Genomic DNA, 25,664 nt, shown 5'->3' on the forward strand with positions numbered 1-25,664 from the left:
TTCTATAACATAAACAAGAACATAGAGACTGATTTATTTCTTTGTATTATTTTCCTGTAAGCATTTTGAATCTTAAAATGTACTATTTAATGAAGATTATGGACACACTACTAGCGCGGCCACTAATGTTCCACAATGACAGATGTTTAAAAAATGCATTTATTTTAGGAATATATGGGGGACCGAATACTCGTGCTTTGTGTTTCTATATTCGTTGGCACTTGCAAGTACCTAACAAGGGATGGTTGAAGGATTTAAATTCAATTATTCAAGAGCCCTTTGACCTAGTTTTTCTCTTGTATGTCAGTCTTTCTCTGCCCTGCAGTCCCTTTTGATATCAATTATATTACTGATTGATTGCCAAGGGTATGGAGCCATAGGCGTAGGTCAGCTAGATTCATTTGTCCTATTTTAAGAACAAATTGAAAGTTGCCTCAGTTGGCGGTGTCTAACTTCAACCTCACAGAGAGAAAAATATTAACAGGAATCAACTCTGCTTATTTAACAGGTCAAGTTGGTCTCTGGTGTCCATGGGGACGCTTGAGCAGAAGCCGATTGCACTGAGATGTGTGGAAACAGGATCGATAATGTTCAGTAACTGAGCAAGATTACCAGAAGTCAACCGAAGCCTGTAACAAGGGCCCATGCGGATCCACACCCAGGACTGTTGACACTTGGCAGGTGATGGAGAAAGTCTAATTGTGGCCAAAGATGAATCACTGTACGTGGCCGTCACGCCTCTCTTCACTCTGCTCCATTTTTGGATCAGTATAACCTGCCCCAGAGAGACTGTCTAATTTAAACCCTAACTTACCTGAATCAAAGTGAGTCACAGCTTGTAAATAAAACTGCCCCCAAGACAAGAGCTGCTTTGTTTTTCTCATAGCTTCTCTTCTCAGAACTGAGTCCTATGTCTCTCGTCTGTGTATCAGAGAAATGGTAAGTGCCACAGGACTGAAATGACTGACGAGAGGGAGAAGAAATGCCACAAATTTAGACTATTTTCCGTGACATGGAGATGCAAAAAAAATTCCCCAAACAAACAGATAAACAAAAACAAAAAAGAGGCTATTTTAAGCTTTATGACGATGCTTATAATAATGTACTGGTTCTTTAAAAGGGAAGAGAAATAAGTGATGAGATAACAATTGAGTTGTACTTTGCCATTCTCCCATGATTCTCTCATCTAGAGTCCCACTAGAATGTCCTCCCCTCTGTCTCAGTTTCCTGGTAAGTGAAGGCTTTCGTGGGACATGCCCCTTGGGCTAACATGCAGATATAAGTGAGTATATACCATTTGAGTCTTTCTGCTTCTGGGTTAACTCACTCATTATGATCATTTCTAGCTCAATCCATTTATCCACAAATTTCGGGAATTCCTTGTTTTTAATAGCTGAATAGTATTCCATAGTGTATATGTACCACAGTTTCTTTATCCATTCTTCTACTGATGGACACTTAGACTGTTTCCATGTTCTGGCTATTATGAATAAGGCTGCTATGAACATGGTTGAGCAAATTTTCTTGTTGTGTGCTGGAGCATCTTCTGGGTATATTGCAAGGAGTGGAATAGCTGGGTCTTGAGGAAGCCCTATTCCCATTTTTCTGACCTAGATGAGAGAAGCATGGGAGAATGGCAAAGTAGAAGGATCCAGAGGGTCCTAGAAGCCTACAAGTAGAACATTATGATAGGCAGATTTGGGCTCAGGGGTCCCGCTCAAACTAAGGCACCAGCCAAGGACAATACAGGCGGTAAACCTTAAACCCCTACCCAGATCTAGCCAATGGACAGAACACTCTCCACAGTAGAGTGGAGAGTGGGATATGACTTTCTCACATGCTCTGGTGCCTCACCTTTGACCATGTCCCCTGGAGGGGGAGACCTGGTGGCACTTAGAGGAAGGACAGCAGGTTACCAAGGAGAGACTTGATACCCTATGAACATATACAGGGGGAGGTAATCCCCCTCAGGAACAGTCATAGGGGAGGGGAATAAGGGGAAAATGGGAGGGAGGGAAGAATGGGAGGATACAAGGGATAGGATAACCATTGAGATGTAACAAGAATAAATTAATAAAGGAGAAAAAGAAAAAAAAAGAAAACTAAAAAAAAAAAGAAAAAAAAAACCAATTGAGTTGTAATCTGAATAAATTAATTAAATAAAAAAAATAAAAGGGAGGAGAATAGAGACTCCAGAGGTGGCTTAGTAGCTAGGAACTCTTATTGCTGTTGCAAAGGACCCGAGTTCAGTTCTAGCACCCCTATGGTGGCCAGCAACCACCTGTACCTCCAGGTGGCACCAGAGGACACAGTGCCTTTTTTAAAAAAACTCATGCACATGCAGTGCACATACACACATGCAGGCAAGACACTCATACATACAAAAAACAAATTTTCCAGGGTCATTGGCACACTCCTGTAATCCCAGCACTTGGGGAGGAAGAGTCAAGTGGATTTCTGTGAGTTCAAGACCAACCTGGTTTACAAAAGGAGCCCAGGACAGCCAAGGCTACACAGAGAAACCCTGTCTCAAAACAAACAAACAGACAAACAAGCAAGCAAACAAACAAAACACCCTATTTTGAAAAGCAGAGAATTACTCAGTGGGTTAAAAGTGAATGACTAAATTAAAACATGAGATTGGGAGGAGGCCATGGTGGAACCGTTCTGTAGGGAGTGAGAAGAGAGGGGAGTAGATGTGATTAAGATACGTTGTAAGTGTACATAAATGAAAATTTCAAAGACTGTGACAAAATTTAAAAAAGGAGAGAATGATTGCATTTCTAAACATTGCTCAATAACAATAAAGGATGTACACATGTGTGCGTTTTCATATGTACACATGCATAAATACATGTACAATTTAGACCTGTATATTTAGCACACACACCTGACATCTATTATGCCTTCCTTTAAAAATATCCACATCCTATGCTCTAAAAGGACAGGAACTCCCAAAAGCATGGCGGCACTGTGACCTACAAAATGACGGTTAACAATGAGTAGTTATCGAATTCACTAGGTATCAGTTATCCCAGTGTCTGGCGCATAGTGACAGATGCCCCACATCACCAACAGTGCAATCCAGACGCTACACCTTATAACCTTTTCAGCTTTGAAAATCACTTCGTTGGTATCATTTTCTTCGATTGTCCCAAACACCTTATGCATTAGTTATACATAAACTTTTGCTTCTAGCTTATAGGTAGGTAGCCAGAAGTACATAAAAGTCATATGTTTAACATTTGATGGACCCAAAGTTAAGCTTGATAAGTGTTTGCTTGTGAGGGAGAAGTATATGAAACATTAATCAAAAGTTTCAATGTAATAGTATTAAGATCTTTGAATGGTGAGGGTGTGAAAGAGCCTCACTTACACAGGAAAATTATAGGCAAAACACGGACTCCCTTCAACTAACTAGGTATTGCTATACTTTAAAATTATATTGAAGTTTTTGTAGTAAGATGATTAGAAGTTTTCTCCATGTAGCCCTATGATTGATGAGCCCCAAGGTAAAAAAAAAAAAGGTAGACTGGGCAGGATGCATGGTGATTCTAAACAAACATTAAGGTCAAAGAGAATATAGTTCGGTTCCCAGCACCTCATCTGTATCTTTAGCTCCAGGGGATCGAACACCCCAACACCTTCTGCTGGATTCCATAGATGTGTGTATAAACATACACACACACACACATACACATGCCATACATACACATACACACACCACACATACACACTCATATATATATGAGCTCCATATTAGTTTTGGTTAGTTTGATCACAAAAAAAACATAAAGCAAACTGATATGGAGCTCCTTCAAAATTTAGCCCATTTGAGGTCATAAAGAATGGCTTGAGAACCTGGAGATGGCTCAACAGTTAAGATTTTCTGTTGCTTTTCTATGGAGGACCTAACTTTAGTTCCAACTAACTCATGTCAGATGGTTCACAACCTTCTGTAACTTCAGCTCCAGGGGATCCGATGGCCTCTGTGGCCTCTGCATGTGCATACACACATGTGTGTGTAGCCCCCTCAATTTGCACATAACCATAAATTTAAAAGATTTTTTAAAAAGAACGGAGCAAAGCTTTGTAAAAGCATGTCTTCTGTACTCTGCATGAAACACCCGGAAAAGACATGCATAAAAGTCTTAGTTGCAGAGCACAGAGTTATTAGGGTGACTTAGTACACGATTCCAGCAAAGAGAAGACTCAGAATTTCCCAATTAGGTTTTTTTTTTTTTATCACACAGGGATCCTGACACTGTACTTTTATTGCTCACCACACTGTTACTGGTCTGGCACAAGTTGAGGATGTTCACAGAGCACGCATGTGGCACTCGTACGACCTTTCCACATTTTTTACTGCAACACTCATTTCCAATAACTATCTCCCAACTGAAAGTCAACAGCAATGGCCATTTTCTCTTCTTTCTCCCTGTCTTATGTCATCGACAGCTGATTTAGTTTGTTCTAGTTGTGCTTACAAGCAGCATAGCAGGGTTCCATGCTTTGCCCTGTGATTTCTACGTCTCTAAGTTTACCTGGGGGGTGACTGATAATTCCCTGGGTGGCACCTGATAGTGGGACAGCGTCAGGAGGGTGGTCAGTCAGACCAGCCCTCTTCACAGCTTCCAGCCATGCCTCCCACTTTTGTGAATGGAAAGCAAACGAGTCAAACCAAGATGAAAATGACAGCCATTTCTGCAGATGAACTCATAACATGCACTGTCATTCCATAAGAAGCCTCTCCATGAACCTGGGCAAGACGGTGATGAGGTAGACCCTTCAGGCAGTGTTACACTGAGATAGACCTCACCAGTTGTGTTACACTGAGATAGACCTCACATGTTGTGTCATGCTGAGGTAGGGAGACCTCCCAGGTTGTGTTATGATGAGATAGACCTCCCAGCTTGTGTTACACTGAGATTGACCTCACCGATTGTGTTTTGGTGATATAGACCTCACAGGTTGGGTTATGGATATATTAGGCAATCTAATATCACTTTAAGCATCTGGTTTTGAAGGTGATCATGCTGACTTCCAAAATACAGGACATCTTAAAAAGGTAACAAATACCTTTTAGCAACAGTAAGGCCATGGCAAACATTTATAAAAATGGTAAGCTTAAATGGGTAAAAGCGAGGAATTTTTTTCTTGACTTTCCTAAAGCTGTGGAGAGTGGTTCCACTTTGGAGAGAAAAACAGACACATAGACAGACAGACAGACAGACAGACAGACAGGCTGAAGTGGAAGTTTCTGGTTTCTTTGAAGACTCAGTTGTGCCATGATGATTTGCTGGAAGATGTCTTCTGAGAGGAGATGTGATGCTTTGCTGGGAACAGATGTGAGATGGTGCGTGATGTTTCAAAGGAGTATAAATGGAATCCCATGGACAGGGAGTGGGACAATGCTTTTTGCACTGCTACGGCGCCATGCAGCGCTTTGCTGGTCTTCGCTCATCTTCACAGAGAGAAACGTTTCAGAAAATTTCTCGTGCTACTCCGGCTGATTCTGGCCGCTTCCTCTGATTCACGCAGATTCTGTGGAGCCTCGCCGTGTCTGCTGGATTGTGCCACCTCTAAGGATTCATGTTGCTCTTTGGAGTTTGCTATTGGAGTGGACTGCTGGCATCCTGACCGTGCAGAGTGGAACTGCCCCACAGATCTATGTCTGAACAGACCCACAACCCTTTCTTCCTATTAACATTCTTTCTCCCCTTCTCTGGTCAGTGGGTTAGAAGTGAGGTTGAAGTGTTTAAGAATCCTAAATAAAGTAGGTTTTGGAAAGTCTAAGCCTACATGGAAAGACAGACAGATAGATATACACACAGACAGACAAAGCTGTTATGTGGTTTCTCCCTCAGTTTCTGTCTTGAAACACATTTATTCGGAACCTAGTACTCCAAGGAAGATAACACTCTCCTCTCCCTGGTAAGCCAATTTAGTCTTCTCTCTTTAAGTAAATATAGCTTTCTGCAGGCTCCCTGCTTATTACCTTTTTACTTATAATATTGAACTTTCTGATGACTGCCAGCGATTTTTTTTTTTAGCATCCAATTAAAAGTTAAGGCTACTAGGGATGTTGCGAGCACAGTATTTCTAAATCAGCCAACAGGTGGACAATATTCACACATTCTTGGTCTTTGCAAAACAAGAACCGAGTGTGCAAATGTGACACTGAGTGTCAGTGTTTATAATAGCTTATTTCTCATCCTATTTCTTCCTGTATTGAATGCAACAACCCGAGAAGCTCACTCTCTCCCCTCTAAAATTAGTTTCTATTTTATCTTATTTTAAAAATAGAAACAGGCAGAAAACCAAAGAAAAATTATTTTCATTATCCAGAAAATAAGAAAATCTTTATATGTTTATTAGTTGTAATAGCCATTCCATTAAAGAATATTTTACAAAAAGTCCTAATATTGCATTTAAGTGGAAGAAGTTATTTTTTGGTGTGTGCATGCATGTGTGTGTGTGCGTGTGCGCACGTGTGTGCATGTGTGTGTGTGTCTACATGTTCAATGATCATTGAAATCAGTAGATCTTTCAAAACTCCATCCAGAAATTTTAATACTATAATACTCTTCAAAATACAGGGCTTATTTACTTTTGTTATTCCAGAAATATTATTGGGACAAAACTTCATATTTTAAATTTAATAGGAGGTACACTAAAAGTAATCTTTAATTAAAAATAACATCTAAAACACCCTCTAAGCAGGACATCAAGATGGCTACACTGGCCAAAGGTGCTTGCTGTAAAGCCTGGTGACCTGTGTTTAATCACTGGAACACATATGGTGGAAGCAGTGAACACACACACACACACACACACACACACACACACACACACACGACTATAAATAAAAATTTATAATACTCTCTAAGGCTCTCTTTCTTCCCCTAAAGGCTATTTTTAATTAAAAAAAAAGCCATTAATTTATCACTTTTCAAGTACACACTGTTTTTTTTATATGTGTACAATTATGAATTACTTGGGTGGTATGTTTTCCTCCAATACTATTTCTCATATGTAGATTTGTGGTTTTTTTGTAGTTCCTAATCCAATGATTACACACAAAAAGATACATACAGCTGGTACATTTTTGTAGGCTTGAGTATTATATTAGCAATGGACATTTCTTTTGCTTCTGATTTCTTTCATTATCATAAATATGCACTAAATAACCTAATGTAGTTTAGAAGGCATTTTGGGTAATATTTAAACTGCTTTAAGCATCATTATATAATAAGTTTTTGTAAATGCCCAAAGTTCATGTAAAAAATGTTTATTCTGCAGTCAGAGCATGCAGTGTGTGGTGTGCTAGTTACGTCGTGACCATTCTTGCTTTGAGTTACTGCATCTGCTTAAATCCAGAAGTGTACCCCACCCACATGGATGGGTGAAAGCAACTTAGCTGTGTTGGAGTTGGTTTGACTTGTGGAAAAAAAAAAAGAGGCCATGATTTTCAAAACCATGTCTGTCCAAAGCAAATACACTTAATAATTGTGCAATCTTGGTCTACTTTATGTCCGTTTAGGCTGAGGAGCATCTTGTTATTAGGAATATGTTGGGTTATTGGGGATTTGACAAGCATTCTCTTTGGTCCAAGAGACTATTACATTGGAGTAAACAGTAAATACTCATGAAAACTCACCTGCAGCTCAGCCAGGCCTGGCAGCAACTCAACCAATGACCATTAAACAGAACTAGACCATAAGGTTCTCTGTCTTTTATTTGTTTTGTTTTTTAAATGAGTATCAACAGAAATCTAGGAGAGCTCCATGGTGAGTGCCATCTGTTACCAGCGCAGTTGGTGTCTATGTTGACTAGTTCTATGTCAACTTGACACAAGCTACAGTCATTGGAGAAGAGGGAATGTAAATTGAGAACATTCCTCCATAAGATTGGACTTTAGGCAAACCTGTAGGGTATTTTCTCATTTAGTGATTGATGTGGGAGGCCCTGGCCCATTGTTGGTGGGGTCACCCCAGGCTGGGGGTCCTGGGTCCTATCAGGAAGCAGACTGAGCAAACCACAGGGAGCCACAAGTAAGCAGCATCCTCAGTGGCCTCTGCATCAGCTCCAGCCTCCAGGTTGCTGACCTGTTTTGAGTTGCTTTGCTCATGGTATTTTACCATAGCAATAGTAACCTAACTAGGAGTTAGTTGCCACTCTTCAGCTACAATAGGGTCGGTTCAAAAGCATGTTCTTGCGTGTAGTTCTACATACAACTTCATGCATCACATCTCATTGGCATCTCGGGTCTCCAGCCAGAGATAAGTGTTTTAGTATCGCAAGGGCCATCGGTCACCTTCAGATACGCCAGGCTCTCTGCACCCAGCCTCACCTTTTCTAGCGGCCTAAGGCTGAGCTTTTCCAGCCTTTCTCTGTTAACTGGCTCTTCTTTGACAACTGCTTTCTTTTATATGTGGATTCTGCAGCTTCTTCAACACACCTTGCTGTCTTTGGGACGGAGGTTAGGCAGGGCTTTCTCTGTTTATGTTCTCAATTTGAGCTTGGCCCAGGGCTTATAGAAGGCCGCTGAGAACAATCCCAACAAAACTGGTGGGCTTGGGAGTCGGCCTCTCAAGTGAGAAGAACTACACTGAGGGCTAAACTCACCGCAGGCTTGGGTGACGTAAGGACAGTGGGAAGAGCTGCATCACACGAACATTCAACAGTACTGAGCTGAACTTGCTATGGGGCCATCTTAATTTTCCTCAGTTCTGGTGGCTGCCTTGGGTTTTCTGCACCCAAAGGAGAATAATTCAGGCAGAAAGTGGGCGCTGAGGCTGAGCAGTCACAGGCACAGGAGCTTGTATCTCTCTTTTCATCCTGTCCTCCCCTCACCTGTACCTTCTTGTAGGTTGGCCCCTTCTGAGGAAGGGAGATTTTTCTCCTTGCAAGCCCAATTTACCCAGAATTCAGTCTGTTATAAACAGGCATGCAAGAATATGCATAAAGGCTTAGAAATGCTGAAAAAGAAAAATTCCCTAGGAGAAAGGGTAAGAGACCTTCAAAAGCTCCCGTGGTGGGGAACTCTCTGAGGCTGCTTTCAGGTGACCTAGGGATGTTGGAACAAACGAAGCCATCATCTGTCTCAGACTGAGAGGAGAGATGGAGAATTGCATACACTCAAGAGAATCAGGACATCAGGACAAAGGAGAAGCACCGGACAGGGTGGGACACACATCGGGGCGATTTGCAGGATAAAATGTGATGAAGTCAGCGTGTGGGTACAAACGTGGTTTAAAGGCATCTGCTTTTTGCTGCGCAGCCTTCACTGAGAACGCTCTTCATTTTGGTGGCCGTTCATTTTATTCTAAGTGTAAAGTAAAGAATCTCAGCTCACTGCCGGGTTTTGAAAATCCACCAGTCCTTGAAGTGGAAGACCTCTCAATCTCCAGGCTTGAAAACCCACCTCACTTCGAGCTTAAAATCCCACCAATCCCCGAGCTTGCCCCAAGATCAGGACTTGAAATTCTACCAATCCCCACCCTGGAAAATCTTCACCCTGGAAAACCTGACCCTGTCTTCTGCTCAGTTCTTTGTTGCTTCTCACCTGAGCAGAGGCAGCCACCCTTTTGTGTCTTTCTCAAGAAATATCCCGTGTGAGGTTTGTTATGCAGTGTGACTATGGTATTCCTTAGCCCCCAACTGCCAGGAGGCCTTTCCCATCTAAGCTGCAACACCTCCACTGGGGGGAAACATTTCCCCCTCAAAGATATAACACTTGCTCTAAATAGCTTCAACACTCTTCTTTCCTGAAAATACTTTAACTCTTAACAAAATAGGACATCTTAAAAACTAATGAAGAAATCACATTTCCAAAATGCTTTTGTAGTAACTTTGTTTCTATGGTAAAATCGTTGCTGGGGTCAAGGCATCAAGTATGTGTTGAGATGGGGTAAGGCCTAAGGTAAATGTACAATAAAAAGGCTAAGTGGGTTCTAACAGAGCAGAACGGATAGATAAAAAAAATCTACAATTGAATGGGCAAGTGGAAAGAGTCCACGTAGGGAGCGGCTGTGGAAATGAATGTTGAGTGTCATGTGGGGATACAAGGATGCTGGAATGATTTCTAGAAGAAAATACCTAGAAGAAAGTATGTATGCTAAAGCCTAGAGGCACAAAAGCATGTCAGTAGCCAAGAAACAGCGAGACGGCAGCCTGTGATCCACAGTTTTCCATGAGAACATCTGGATGGCACATCTGAGGCAGTTAACAGCAGTCATCATGGCTGGGTGGCTGTAGTGCCTCTCACACCGGGGAGTTGGCTAAAAAATTTTGAGGAGATTCCTCTTTTATTCTCCCAAAAACTTCTCTGTATGATAATGTAAGATAATAGGGTTATTCTTTCCCTTTAAATGTTTCTTTGATTTAAAAACTGATAGACGTATATTGGATGTTTTAGCAACCAAAAACAGGAAGAAAAATCACCCATAATATAACCACCTGGAATTGGCGTTTTGAGGTGCTTTCTTCTATGAATATTCATTTGGGTCTCTAGCATCCACAGAGCTTTAAAGATTTTATTTACACACTATAGTACAAATATTATATATTATACCATACATTTTATAAATGCTTTTAAAATACTTTTACTACATATTTATTTACTGTTGTGTAGCATGTTTGCGTGTGAATATATGGGCATATGCCACAGTGCACCAGCGGAGGTCAGAGGGCAACTTAAAAGAATCAGTCTTCTCCTTCTACCATGCGGCTTCTTAAGATTGAAGAGAGGCTATCAGATTTGGCATTGGCACCTTCACCTGCTGAGCTAGATCACCAGTTATATGCATATATTAACCGATTTATAACTATCCATTACTAGCCTGCAGTGTTCTGTGTTATTGGTAGTTCTGTTGCCAGAGAAACCATGATTCCCTTTTGAGTTCTTTATCCATAAAACAAAATAGAAGCAGGTTTAAGGAAGCATGAGTACACACACATACACACACACACACACACACACACACACACACACACACACATATGAATTTGAGTGAAATGGCAGGGCATACAAAGTATAATTCTCAGCAATTTCCAGCAGGAGGGAGATGAACAGAGAAAGAGAGACAACCACATCTTTGTGGATTGCTGATTGAGAAAGCAAATGTGGGCTGCTCAGGTACAGGTCATGATAGTCAGAACTGGTAAGAGCCCCACCTGCCCTCTGAATCCTCCCAAATCTTCGGTTAGGACCCCAGAATCAAGATGCTGGCACATTTTCCTGCCTACCATCCACCCCCCACCTCCCTGCTGCTATTTTCCTGCCCATTTGCATGGATGTCTGCTGCTCAGGTGACAGCCAAGCTAGTCTTTAAGAGCCACTCCTGCCCTTGGGACCCTTCCATATTCTCGATTTAGATTTCAAAGACCACCCCAGTGACATTCCTTCCAACCTCAAGGCCATACACCCACCCCCTAGCCAGATGTGCTCAGCTCCGAACAGGTGCAGGCCACAACTGTCAGAAGAGCAGAGATCACCTACTGGACCAAAGAACACACTAGCTGCTGGAAGTCCAGCCCCCAACTCTGATAGAGACTCCCTGGTGGACCAGAGGTCACCCACTAGCTGCCAGAAATAACTGCCACAAAGACCAGAAGATCAAAAAGGAAACAGAAACCAAGGAACAAAATACCTATCCAACAAAGACAAACTCAGAAACCAACACCTAGACCAAATCCCAAACCCAGATACCTAGATGGCAGTGCAAGAACACAATCAATCAATAACAGGGCAGTATGGCACCATCAGAGCCCAGCTATCCTACTACAACAAGCTCTGAATATTCCAACACAACAGAAGCATGAGAAAATGACATTAAAACTAACTTTATGAAGATTATAGAGGTTCTTAGAGAAGAAAAGAACAAATCCTTTAAAGAAATTCAGGGAAATACAAACAATGGGAAGAAATGGACAAACCTCTTAAAGAATTCCAAGGAATCCAAATTAAACAAACAACCAACCAAACAAGAAAACAACCAACCAAACAAATGACTTGAAAATAGAACTAGATGCAATAAAGAAGCATCCTGGAGCTGGAACATGTAGGTATGTGAACAAGAACTACATATAAGCATCACCAACAGGATACAAGAGATGGAAGAGATAATCTCAGGCATAAAAGATAGGATAGAAGAAATTGATACATCAGTCAAAGAAAATGTTAAATCTAAAAAATTCCTGACACAAAACATCCAGGAAGTCTGGGACACTATGCAAAGACCAAACCTAAGGATAATAGGAATAGAAGAAGGAGAAAATCCCAGTGCAAAGGCCCAGAAAATATTTTTTTAAACAAAATTGCAGGATAAAAATTTACTAACCTTAAGTAGGACATGCTTATACAGGTATAGGAAGTCTACAGAATGCCAAATAGATTGGTTCATAAAAGAAAGTCCCCTTACCACACAATAACACACTAAACATACAGAACAAAGAAATAAATTAAAAGCTGCAAGGAAAAAGGCCAAGTAACATATAAATGTAGACTCATTAGAATTACACCTGACTTCTCAATAGAGACTCTAAAAGCCAGAATGGTCTGGATAGATGTTTTGCAGTCTCTAAAAGACTGCAGGTATCATCCCAGACTACTATACCCAGCAAAATTTTCAATTACCATAGATGGAGAAAACAAGATGTTCCATGACAAAGTCAAATTTAAACAATACCTATCCACAAATATAGCTCTACAGAAGGTATTAGAAGAATATCTCCAACCTAATGAGGTTAACTACACCATTAAAACACAGGAAATATATAATTTTACAACAGCAAAAAACAAAAGAAGGGAAACACACACATACTCCACCACCACCATGACCACCACCACCACCATCAACAACAATATAACAGGAATTAACAATCAACGGTCATTAATATTTGTCAATATCAATGAACTAAATTTCCTAATACAAAGACACAGGCTAACACAGAGTATGTGAAAACAGGATCCATCCTTCTGTTGTATACAAGGACAACTCGATGTCAAAGATAGACATTACCTCAGAGTAAAGGGTTGGAAAAAGATCTTCCAAGCAAATGGACCCAGGAAACAAGCTGGAGTAGCCATTCTAGTATCTAACAAAATTGACTTCCAATCAAAATTAATCAAAAGAGATGGAGAAAGACACTTCACAGTCATCAAAGGAAAAAAATCCACTAAGACGACATATCAATTCTTAACAGCTATGCTCCAACTGCAAGGACATCCACATTTGTGAAAAAAAGTACTAAAGCTTAAAATACACATTGGACCTCACATATATATAGGGGGACACTTTAACACTCCATTCTTGCCATTGGGAAGGTCATCATGACAAAAACTGAACAGAGAAATAATGGAGATAACAGAAGTAATGAATCAAATGGATCTAACAGATATCTGTAGAACATTTCACCCTAACACACACACACACACACACACACACACACACACACACACACACACACAAAAGACCCTCTTCATAGCATATCATGGAACTTTCTTCAAAACTGACAATATATTGGGTCACAAGACAAATCTCAACAGATAAAAGAAAATTGAAATAACTCCCTGTATCCTATCAGACCACTGCATATTAAAGCTGTGTTTCAACAACAACAGGATCAACAGAAAGGCTAAAAACTCATGGAAAGTGAACAACTCTCTACTGAATGGCCACTGGGTCAAGGCAGAAAGAAAGAAAGAAATTAAAGACTTCCTAGATTCAACAAAAATGATGGCACAACATACCCAAACTTACGGGATGCAATGAAAGGTGTGCTAAGAGGAAAGTGCATAGTACTAAGTACCTTCATAAAGAAACTGGAGCAATCTCATACTAGCAACTTAACAACACACCTGAAAGAAGCAACAGCAAACACATTCAAGAGGAATAAATGGCAGGAACTAATCAAACTCAAGGCTGAAATCATTAAAATAGAAATAAAGAGAGCAATAGAAAGAATCAATGAAACAAAGAGTTGATTCTTTGAGAACATCAACAAGATAGAGAAATCCTTAACTAAACTAACCAAAAGACACGGAGAGAGAATATTCAAATAAACAAAATCAGAAACAAAAAGAGGAACATAACAACAGACACCAAGGAAATCCAAAGAATCATTAGGCATACTTCCAAAAACCTATACTCCACAAAATTAAAAAAATCTAAAAGAAATGGACACTTTTCTTGATAGACACCATGTATTAAAGTTAAATCAAGATCAGATAAACAATTTAAATATATCTATTACCACTAAGGAAGTAGAAGTAGGCATCAAAAATCTGCCAACCAAAAAAGCCCAGGGCCAGATGGTTTTAGCACAGAATTCTACCAGATTTTCAAAGAAGAACTAATGCCAATACTAGTCAAATTATTCCATAAAATAAAAACAGAAGGAACACTGCCAAATTTACTTTATGAGGTCACAGTCACCCTGATAACCAAAGCACACAAAGGTTTAACAAAGAAAGAGAATTACAGACCAATTTCCCTCATAAAAATAGATGCAAAAATATTCAATAACCAAATCCAAGAACACATCAAAAACATCATCCATCATGATCAAGTAGGCTTTATCACAGAGATACACTGATGGCTCAACATATGAAAATCAGTCAATGTAATCACCACATAAACAAACTGAAAGAAAAAAATCCACATCATCATCCATTAGATGCTGAAAAGCCTTTAGCAAAATCCAACACCCCTTCAGGATAAAAGTCAGGGCTATAAATGACAAACCTCAGCAAGCCTCAGCAAGAAAATTTGCAGCAAGCCTGTAGGCAACATCAAGTTAAATGGAGAAAAACTCAAAGCAATTCCACTAAAATCAAGAACAAGGCAAGGCTGTCTGCTCTCTCTGTAGCTACTTAATATAGTACTTGAAATTCTATCAAGAGCCATAAGACAGATCAAGGGATACAAATTGGAGAAAAGAAGTCAAAGTATCACTATTCACAGATGATATAATAGTATATACATAAACAACTTACCAAATTCTACCAGGGAACACCCACAGTGATGTGAGGTAATTCTAACCTAGCAAGGACAAGAACTTCAAGTCTTTGAAGAAAGAAATTGAAGAAGATATGGAAGATGAAAAGATTCCCCATGTTCATGGATCAGTAGAATTAACACAGTAAAAATGGCCGTCTTACCAAAAGCAATCTACAGATTCAAAATGCAATCCTCATCGAAATTCCAACACCATTTTTAATTAATTAATTTGTTCACTTTACACCCCAATTGTAGCACCCTTTTTCCTCTCCTCCCAGTCTCACCTCCCTCCTTCTTCGCCCTCTCCCCACTGCCATCTCTCAGAAGAGGGGAGCTCCCGACCAATCCACCCCAGCACATCGAGCCCATCAGGACTGAGTGCATCCTCTCCTTCAGTGGCCTGGCAAGGAAGTCCCCCCAGAGTGAGGTGATCGAAAAGCATGCTCATAGACAGCCCCTGCTCTCCTTGCTAGGGGATCCACATATGTGTAGAGGGCCTAGGTCCAATCCATGGGTGGTCCTTGGTTGGTGCTTCAGTTTCTGCAAGCCCCCTGCATCACCCCCATGGGACCCGGTAAGTTTGGATCCATTGCTAGGTGGAACCTCTCAGAGGACAGTTATGCTAGGCTCCTGTCTGCAGGCACAGCAGAGTGTTGTTAATAGCCATCACCATTCTGTACAGACATTGAGAGAACAATACTCACCTTCATATGGAAAAACAAAACCCTAGGATTTTATGCTAAAGCAATCCTGAACAATAAAGAACTTCCAGAGGTATCACTATCCCTGATTTCAAGCTGTACTACAGAGCAACAGTAATCAAAACGGCATAGTATTGGCATTAACAACAGACAGGTTGACCAATGGAATTGAATCGAAGACATAGATCTAAATCCATATACCTTTGAACACCTGATTTTTGGTAAAGAAGACAGAAATATACAATACAAAAAAAGGTGTCAGGGAAAGAATGGAAGAGCCCAAAGTGTTAGTTAGGTTTCTGTCCAGGATCCAAAAGAAAAGGAGAAAGAGGAAGAGTACATTTTCCCCTGAGTTATGAAAGTGAACAGGCTTAAGCGGTGTGGCTCAGCAGAAGTTCTGAACATGTTGCACCAAGGTAGGGTTACTAGGGAAATAGAAGGTAAAGTTCAAAGCTGACTATGAAAAAGAGGTCCTTGGGGCTGGAGAGATGGCTCATAGGTTAAGAGCACTGGGTGCTCTCCAGAGGTGCTGAGTTCAATTCCCAGCAACCACAAGGTGGCTCACAACTGCCCTCTTCTGGCATGCAAGCATACGTGCAGGCAGAACACTAAATACATAATAAATAAATGACTCTTAAAAAAAGAAAGAAAGAAAAAGAAAAAGTGGTTCTTTCTCCATGGCCTCCAAGCCTACTAATGCTTGTCTGGCTTCCTAACAGTTCCATTGCTGACTCATCCACTTCTAGTTGGGTTTATGCATTATCTTCTGTTACTGGGAATGTTGTTGGTCAGCAAACCAGAGAGTAAAGTTTTCTTTGCAATTGAGAATGGTAGCTAGAAATAAGGAAAATGTAACTGTGGTGGTCTGAGTGAAAATGGCTCTGATAGCATCATAGGAAGTGGCATTATTGGAGGTGTGGTCTTGTTGGTGTAGGTGTCGCCATGTTGGAATAGGTGTGGACTTATTGGAAAGTGTATCACAGATGGTGGGTGTTGAAGTTTCAGAAGCTCAAGCCAGGCCCAGTGGCTCACTCTCTCTTGTTGCTGCCTGTGGATTCAGATGCAGAACTCTCAGCTCCTTCTCCAGCACCATGTCTGCCTGCACGCTGCCATGCTTCCCGCCATGATGATAATGGAGTAATCCTCTGAACTGTAAGCCAGCCCCAATTACGTGTTTTTCTTTACAAGAGTTGCTCTTGCCCTAGAGTCTATTCACAGCAATAAAACCTTAACTAAGGCAGTAGCATGAATAAGTTTATCATCCTTTAAGCAAATTTATTGATATTTTAGTTTAAAATGAGCAAATTGCACCAGTTAGCTATGAAAAGGGTTAACATGGAGACCTGTGGCCTTATTTGACTGGACTGATATCCAAAGATGATAGTGACCAAATGCCCAAAGTGACCTTGTTTTTAGTGTGAAGCATAGTTTAATGATAAAAATCAGGAAGACTCCCTTTAAACTTAGATAGATTATTGGCATATAAGTGTTTGCCTCTTGGTTGCTTGCCAACCTCAGATATCAGGGTCCCAAGATAAAAGGACAAACCTGCTGCTGCTTAGTCTCTCTCTTGCACTTTGTCTGTCTGCTTCTCTGTCTCCCTGGGGTGACCCTTCTCCCTTCCTTTTTCTCCCCTATGCTTCTGCAATAAATCTCCCCGCATCATATCTGCTGCATGCCATCTTATTTTTTATTCTAACATAGATAAATTTACTTTATGAGATAAATAGTTATTTGGTAACAAAGGATTTATCTTAGCCACTGGTTATTGTTGTGAAGAGACATTATGACCAAGGCAACTCTTTTACATTCAATCTCCAAAACTTTAAGAAAGTCTGCACTTAAATGCTTTTATTTGACAAAAAAAGTGGGAGGGAGGGAGGGAAGGGAGGGAGGGAGAAGAAGAGGGAAAGACAGAGATAGAGGAAAAGGAAAAGGGGTGGGCAGGAGGAGAGGGAGAGGGTGAGGGAGAGGGAGAGGAAGAGACTGGATGGTGCTTGGACTTTTGAAATTTCAAAGCTCACTCCCAGTGGTACAGTTACACCAACAAGGTTATGTCTCCTAATCTTTGTAATCCTTCATACAGTTCTATTCTCTGGTGACTTAGCATTCAAACACAGGAACTTATGGGGGTCATTTTATTCAAACCACTACAGGATCCTTCTAAACTTCCATCGTTTAGTGCTGTTGCGTCTTCATCAGAGAATCTTCTTACTACAGTGGGAACAGTTAATGTAGACACTTAAAACTGGTCAAAATTCTTGGAGGAGGTGACTGTTGAATGTTAAGCCCTAAAGGGAGCATCCCATATTACCCCATCCCAAGTCTTGAGAACTTATGCAATAAAGGCTTGAAAGAGTGTAAGAGTTGCCAGGCATGGTGATGCACACCTTTAATCCCAGCACTTGGGAGACAGAGGCAGGCGTATCGCTGTGAGTTCAAGGCCAGCCTGGTCTACAAAGCAAGTGCAGGACAGCCAAGATATCACAGAGAAACCTTGTCTCAAACAACAACAACAACAACAACAACAACAACAACAACAACAACAACCACCACCACCCAACTAGACAAACAAAAAGTGTAAGCCAGAAGATGAGAAGTGCTGTGAAGTGTTGACTTCTGGACATGGCATGGCTGTTAGAGGGAAGGACTCACTACAGCTGTGCTTCTTTACATAGCACCTGCACATTCCTGTGTCTGAACATTGCAGCATGGATGGGGACGGTCATATGAAGTGGGATGAGGGTTAGTGGTGACTGAGGGTGGGCTGTGCCATTTTTCTTCTCTGGTGTAGCTGAAGTTTCTTATGCTCCGGTGAAGAGCCGCTCCATCCTTGCTGACCAAGACAACCCAAATTCAATTCAGCAGATGCACAGGGAAGTAGGAGGGAAAGGAGAGGAAGCTTTCAGTGGGAGAGGGAGGAAGAGGAGAGAGGGCAATAAAGAGAGGATGAAAATAGAGGGAGGAAGCACTCTGTCTATCAGTGCTTCTCAACCTGTGAGTCATAACCCCTGTAGGGGGTTCAATGACCCTTTCATGGGAGTCTCCTAAGACCTTTGGAAAACATGGATATTTATATTATGATTCACAATAGTAGCAAAATTACAGTTATGGGGTAGCAACAAAAATAACTTTATTGCTGTGCTTCACCACCACATGAAGAACTGTATTAAAGGGTCACAGCATCAAGAAGGTTGAAAACCACTTCTTTCTATAGACTAATACATGAATGTATTTATGTATGAAAATTTCCAAAAGAAATGTTCACATAACCGAATTTAATTAAAAACAAGAAGTTTATGTAAAACGCAGAAGTAAAAAGCATAGTCAGATATCATTATGAAATGGCTGTTGATACCCATGGTTTTTATCTGGTTAATTGTCACATTGGACAAAAAGGGGGCTGGGAACATTTTGTTTGCTGTTAAAATAAATTGAAGGCTGATAGATTTTAAGAATTCTATCATCCCATTTTCCTCTCCCCATTGAAATGTTTCCTGAGGGGTTCTCAAATGACATCTCAGCTGAAATTTTAGTTGGAACTAATATAACAGTGTCTCAAAAATACCACTTATTTCACCTTGCTCACTTTTCTCCTTTATAACAACTCTTTGCTGAAGGCAAGTATTTCTGGCTTGTTTCTTGAACATCTCAAGAAAGCTAATTTGATAAGAGCTTATATAAATTCCCTTTGAAACATTCCCACCCACACTGCCACTTTGTAGTCTTTTTAAAAAAGACTTACTTTTCCCAGCACTTAGAGGGAAGCAGAGAAAAGTGGGTTTCTGTGGATTCGAGGCCAGGCTGGTTAACATAGTGAGCTCCAGGATAGCTAGGGCTATGTAGAAAGTCCCTGTCTCAAAATAGACATATAAAAAAATGATTTAAAGTGTGTGTGTGTGTGTGTGTGTGTGTGTGTGTGTGTGTATGTGTGATGTATATGATATATGTGTGGTGTGTGTCTATGTGTTGTGGTGTTAGTGTATATGTGACTATTATGCATGTGGTATGTGTGTGTGTGTATGTGTGTGTGTGTGTGTGTGTGTGTGTGTGTGTGGTGATTGTGTATGTGGTGTGTCGTGTGTGGGATGTGGCGGTGGTGGTGGTGGTGGTGTGTGTGTGTGTGTCTGATGTAGGTGCTGGGCACCAAATCTAGAGCAGTGAGTCAACTTGATCTTGGATTGGAATCTCCGAAACCAGAAAGCAAAATAAGACCTCCCACTTCCTAAAATAATAATTCCTGGCATCTGATTATTGCGATGGAAAACTGCCAGACACATTTGGTCCTTGGCACCCTTCACAGAGTCTTATGCCAGGATTGACAAATATGAATTGACGAACACTTCAACTAGTTATGAGTCTTCAGCATCCACTTGCTTCATTTTTCCAGGAAGTTATTTTGCTAAAAAAAAAAAATCTGTGGCTGAGAGGCTAATGCTGTTTAATTTCTCTGTGTGGTTGTAGAAATTACGGGTCAGAATTGGTAGATGAAACACACAAACAGCTTTCCCATTCCACCCTATTACTAGGTCTTCAATGAACAATTCAGTAGTAGAATTATATGAGCCCAACAAGGAGTAAAATGTTTTTTAAAAATATATTTTTAGTGTTAAAGGTGGAGTACCAGGCCTTATGCATGCTCCTCAGGTGTATTCAACTGCGATGTACTTTGAGCCCCAGGGGTAGATGATAACTTTTACCAAATTAAAATGTAATAGAAATTGGCACATTTTGCCTGTTAATGTCTGATAATAATCCTAATGGACTTAGGTTTTGAGGATGAAGGTGTCTCTTAACTTATACTTACAAGGTAAAGAGCATGTCTAGGCAAATGCAGTCTTTGTATCTACACAATCTATACACTATTATGTGTACATATGCATATACATGCATGAGAATTGATTCAGCATTTAGTGCCCACTTAAATGCTAGTTATTATGGCCATCATCAATATTATTTTTAAACTATCACTCTAGAGAGACCCTGGGTAAAATACAAACAAAACACCACTGCATTGAGGGAGGAGAAATAAATATATCCACAGGATGCTGTTTAATTTTTGTGTTGCCTAATGCGAGATCCATCCTCATTGTTGTAGAGTAATGTAGAGTTTTTATTGATGCTTGCTAAAATATATAGTTAGCCTCTGTTTTCCTATGCTCTATATTTTATTGAATTTGTAGTTATTATCCAAAGGTCACCAGACTGTCATGGGTGCCATATAGTAGTTGTAGTTGGGGGCACATTTGTAAGTGGGGAGTTCACTTAACTCTCACTCTCCCACTGGCTTAACATTTATTTCTGAGGAATTCTTTGTTTTAATAGAACTTCTTCTTCATATCAATATGAAAAAGAAATAAAAAAAAATTTCCTATGACATAAGTAAATTTTTTTTTCTGAGACAGGCTGCCCTGAACTTGCTTTGTAGACCAGGCTGGTTTTGAACTCACAGAGATCTGCCTGTCTCTACATCCTGAGTGCTGAGATTACAGTTGTGCGCTAAAATAGTTTAAACTTTGGATGTGTACTCGTTGGGGATACTAGAGAGGTTTTAATTATGTATGACTAGACTTGAAATTCCCAGTGGTTATCAGAAAAATATTTTTAACAAGTCCAATAAGTGAGTCTAATACTTAATATTTAACCCACTGATCTTCTTACAGGATTAAAAATGGATATATTCTTATTGTTCTGCAATGTTTTTCGGTTTCAAGTTATGTTGGATGCCTGGTTCCATGGGTTGTTTCTCTATTCAGGAGACTTTTCTGTTTTCAAGGATCTCATCCCAGATCCCAGACTGACCTCCAAGTCCCCCTGTAGCTGAGGATGACCTTGAACTTCTGATCATCCTTACTCTACCTCTCCAAAGCTAGGATTACAGGTATGTGACATTCTGCCTGGCCTATGTAGTGTTAGAGTTCCAACCCAGGCCTTTGTGTGTGCCAGGCAAGCACTCTCACGAATGAGCTCCCTCTTCGATCCATTGCCCAGGGAACATTTTAATGGCTATGTGAAGTTCCATTGATTTTTTTTCTTTATTGATTTTATGTTTTTAGTTTGTTGACTAATATTTTTTACATATAGCATTTCACTTCTTCAGAGTCCGGTGCTTGTTTTCCATCTTAATTTCTCAGGATGAAATTTTAGGTCATTAACACGTGGGCTTTCTTCTTTCTACGTTATGTTTGTGTCCTTTTGATGGGTATGGCATTGTGTACACGTAAGCACAACTGTGCCCATTAGGCATTCATTTGCCGATGGACATGTAGGCTAATTCTTTCTCCTAGTCATCGTGAATACAGCAACAATGAACACGGATGAGCCAGTGTCTCTGTCGTAGGACACAGATCCTTTGTGCACATAGACAGGCGTAGTACAGATGGGGTGGATGGGAAATCATTTCCAATTTTTGAGGATCCTCCCACTGATTTCCATAGTGACTGTGACAGTTTAAAAATATTTTGACAATCTTTTTTTAAAAATGGGATCTTATCATGTAAAAAGCATAAATCTAGTTTTGGTGGGTTGTTAGGATATTTAAATCTGGGTTTATATGCAGGAATATCTAGGAACATTGTCACTTTTATCTTTCAGGAGACTTCTCCAAAATGACTATGTTCATTGTCACATAACATTTTTTTTTCTCTAACGAAAAAATAGTACTCCCTTTCTTCATAAAACTTTTTTTTTATTTAAACCAATACGACGTGTATTAATTATGTTTCTAGCCAATGAACACAATATGTGGTGCAAGGAACTTAAAGGTGGAAGGATTTATTCTGCCTCCTGGCTTAGGGGGCTCCATTTTATTGTGGCTGTGGTGGGAAGGCATGCCAGTGGCAGGGACTGGAAGGTATGCTTGGAGGAGCTTGCCGCTGAGCTCAGCTTGCTTGTATCTCTGCAAAATAGGAACCAGGTGGCCCTTGCTGGAACTGGAAAAATGGGCTGGCTTTAATGCTCAAGGCTTGACTCCTACTATCCCACTTCCTCCATTAAAGACCCAGAATTTCCCCAAACAGAGCCACTAGCTGAGGACCAGGCATTCAAACTCAAGATCTTGTGGGCGGGCAATCTTTCGTATTCAAACTATAACCTTGTTAAGGGTTTAGCCACTGATTTAACTATCAAACCTGTCATGAGAGACTGCTAGGAACCACATGACTCGATCCATTATGAACTGCATATACTTTCTGGATCTGATAAAATGGGCACCTATGTAGTCAACTGTAACCTTAGCTGGCCGGAAGTTTTCTTGGTGACTGTCATGTTCTTATCCACAAAATAGTGACGACGACAACAGCTTGCCTCATCACATTATTGCTATGGAGATGAAACGGAATGATGTAAACCAAGCCCCGGTGCCCCACTCACAGGGAAGTCTCCTTGGGGACATGAAGAGCCATGGATGCCTTCTGTAAAGGAGAAAGACTTCATTTTTAATCCTAACATACCATTAAAGGGGGTAAGTCGGGCCTGGATAAGTTTTAACCTTTATTCTTTTAAATTTATCTATAAGCTTTTCTTTTCCTATTTTAGCAGCCTCCTCAGGCAATATTATTATGTAATTGAGGAGAATCTGCCTCGGATGAAAAGATAGCTTATGAAGACAAATCATTCGGAGAGAATTTAAGGTTTAATCTTCAGCTATTTAAAAGATTAAGCAAAGGCTTTGTCATCAGAAGAGCAAAGAGCAAGTATATAGTGTTTTAAAGTACAGTTGGCAGACAGCATTGGTCTCTCTCTCTCTCTCTTATTTGATCAATATGAAGGCCAAGTAACTGGCGTTGTTGTTGTTGTTTTTTAATCACTGGTAAATTAAGCTTCCCAAAATTACATCTCTCCTCATAATTCAATAACTTGAGTGTGTGTGTGTGTGTGTGTGTGTGTGTGTGTGTGTGTGTGTTTTCTCCAAGGATATGATTGGTCCTTTCAGTCAAGGGGTGGGGAGAACAGCGACGTCTAGAAAATAAGTACCTTTTATTCAATAATGTTTAACATCAGCGGAGGTGCAAAGCGAGTGGAGCGCTGCCTTGAAAAGAACCAATAAAAAGAGGTGACAATCTGAGCAGACCCGGCCGGAAGCCCAGGACGGAAACTTCTGGTTTTGGCAGGCCCTTCAACCCACGGTGAGTTTTAACAGAGGGTTGAGCTAATTCAGAAAGGACACACTCTAATAATATCTGCTGCCTGAAATCGGACTTGGGGTTCTAGTGGTCAACGAGGGGGCGACGAGGCCATCCAGGCACGATTCAGAGACAAAGAGACCGTGAGCTGGATTCGATGGGGTATGCATGGGTACCCGTCTTCCCTCCTCTTTTTCTTTGAGGTTCTAAGGATTAGGAGCACAGCAGAAATGGATCAGAGACCTTATTCTGAATACTAATGTGTAATCAAAGCAGTTATTATTATTATTATTATTATTATTATTATTATTATTATTATTATTATTATTATTTTCCTGTTGAGTTTCAGCCCATGTTTCTCAAGTAATGCTTACAAATGGCATCTGAACAATAACATTCCAGATCATTTCGGATTTTTCCTGAAACACTCTGCTCCATCGACAAAGCAAATATGTTTAGCTTGTATGCTCCTCTTTGTATTTTTTTTTTAAAAAAACCCTGAATGACATTTTTGAGGAAAGAACAAGTTTTATTGTTGAAAATTCCATACCTGTTTCACTTTGAGCATTCTCATCAAATCTGATGGTGTTTCACTTTGACTGTTACTATTAGCAACCATTATTTGTAGTTCTTCTGTGGCAACAAATCATAGCTCATCATCTGCACAGGCCTGGGAGCTCAGAGCTGGAATATCTGAAGTTGGAGAGTATGTTAGGGGATTTTTGGGCCCCCTTTTCAAAGTTCTTTTCTCCCCCTCACATTTATTTTCCCAATGATTTGTGGCCTGTGGAGGAAATGACATGACTCCAGAGAGGCTGACGCTACGAGCGCTTTGTTGGCGAGGATGCTCACTCCTGTGGTCCCTGATGATGCTGGTGGGAATCCAGAGGGTCTGGCTCTATATCTGGTGTCTCCAGCTGCCTGTGTGGAAGCTAGTCATTCTTTAGTGCAGATGGTTGGGTTAATACCTGCTTCCTTGGAAAGGGCCCTTGGATGTAGGCACAGCTCTCCTCCAAGAGAGAGATGGGGGAATATCCTCGGTGCTGGGGATGGGCAGCACCGCTTGGCCTTGCAGGCAAAAGCTCCTACTCTGTGAATGAAAGTTACCGAAGACAGACAACTACACTAGTAATTGTTGTGTAAGATGTGCACCCTGTGGAATTTGTTTAGGAGGAGTAGGTTGGTGATAACGTGGGCTTAAGTCGATCTGAAACTTGCCGCTCAGAATTTCAGAGGAGAAGGTGGATTAAGTGACAGGGGAGATGGCAGTTTATGGCAATAGTGACTACCTAAGAAGTACAAGCAAATCTTTCTATCTATGAGTTTTCTTTCCGCTTCAAGCTGAAACGGTTGGAAATAAATTGGCATACAGCTCGTTACCTTCAACAGTTGAACTGATCTATTTTTCACACAGCTTAGAAAATATTGAATTTATTGATTATTCTGTTGCTTGCTTGGTTGGCACCACATTTTGTCTTTCTTCCCTTTTTTCTCCTCTTCTCTTCTACCTTTGTGGCCTCTCTTCCTTATGCTCCATGTGCCTTCCCATATTTTCACTTAAGTGGGTGGAGAGCAAATGCGACTCTTTTGTTTTATTGCCTAGCACCATATTGGACCATGTAGACAGAACAGGAAGAGTGTGTGTGCATGTCTGTGTGACAGGGGTCCTCAGGCAATTTCTAGTTCTCCTCCTGGCTGTGGGCTGTGAGCACTTTGCTTGTAGAGAAGTCAAAGATCTCATTAGCACTCTGTGACAGATAAAAGGCTTCCCTGGTTTGGGGATTTGTGCTCCAAAACTGTTTTAATTTTTGATTTTTACTCTATATGTGGCTGTG

At 40.6% G+C, this 25,664-nt stretch overlaps 2 protein-coding genes and 1 long non-coding RNA gene across 3 annotated transcripts in view; 2 read left to right on the plus strand and 1 right to left on the minus strand.

Moving 5' to 3' along the window:
* LOC311582007 (adhesion G protein-coupled receptor F4-like) overlaps positions 1–847 on the plus strand; it is a 42,229-nt gene extending 41,382 nt beyond the window's left edge. The window contains exon 10 of the mRNA XM_084754633.1: positions 509–847. The gene's annotated coding sequence lies outside the window, so the exon portion shown is untranslated. The remainder of the gene's footprint in view (positions 1–508) is intronic.
* LOC311581228 overlaps positions 1–25,664 on the minus strand; it is a 1,115,569-nt gene that overhangs the window by 163,479 nt on the left and 926,426 nt on the right. The gene's annotated exons all lie outside the window — the stretch shown is intronic.
* The window catches only part of OPN5 (opsin 5), a 75,452-nt gene continuing 50,994 nt past the window's right edge, over positions 1,207–25,664 (plus strand). Inside the window, exons 1-3 of the mRNA XM_084752177.1 lie at positions 1,207–1,282; positions 21,483–21,587; positions 22,992–23,168. Coding sequence (XP_084608303.1) covers positions 23,112–23,168 — 57 coding nt within the window. The 5' untranslated portion in view covers positions 1,207–1,282; positions 21,483–21,587; positions 22,992–23,111. The remainder of the gene's footprint in view (positions 1,283–21,482; positions 21,588–22,991; positions 23,169–25,664) is intronic.

The sequence above is a fragment of the Acomys minous genome (genome assembly GCF_964271855.1).
Source record: "Acomys minous genome assembly, chromosome: 13".
NCBI classification, from domain to species: Eukaryota; Metazoa; Chordata; class Mammalia; order Rodentia; family Muridae; genus Acomys; species Acomys minous.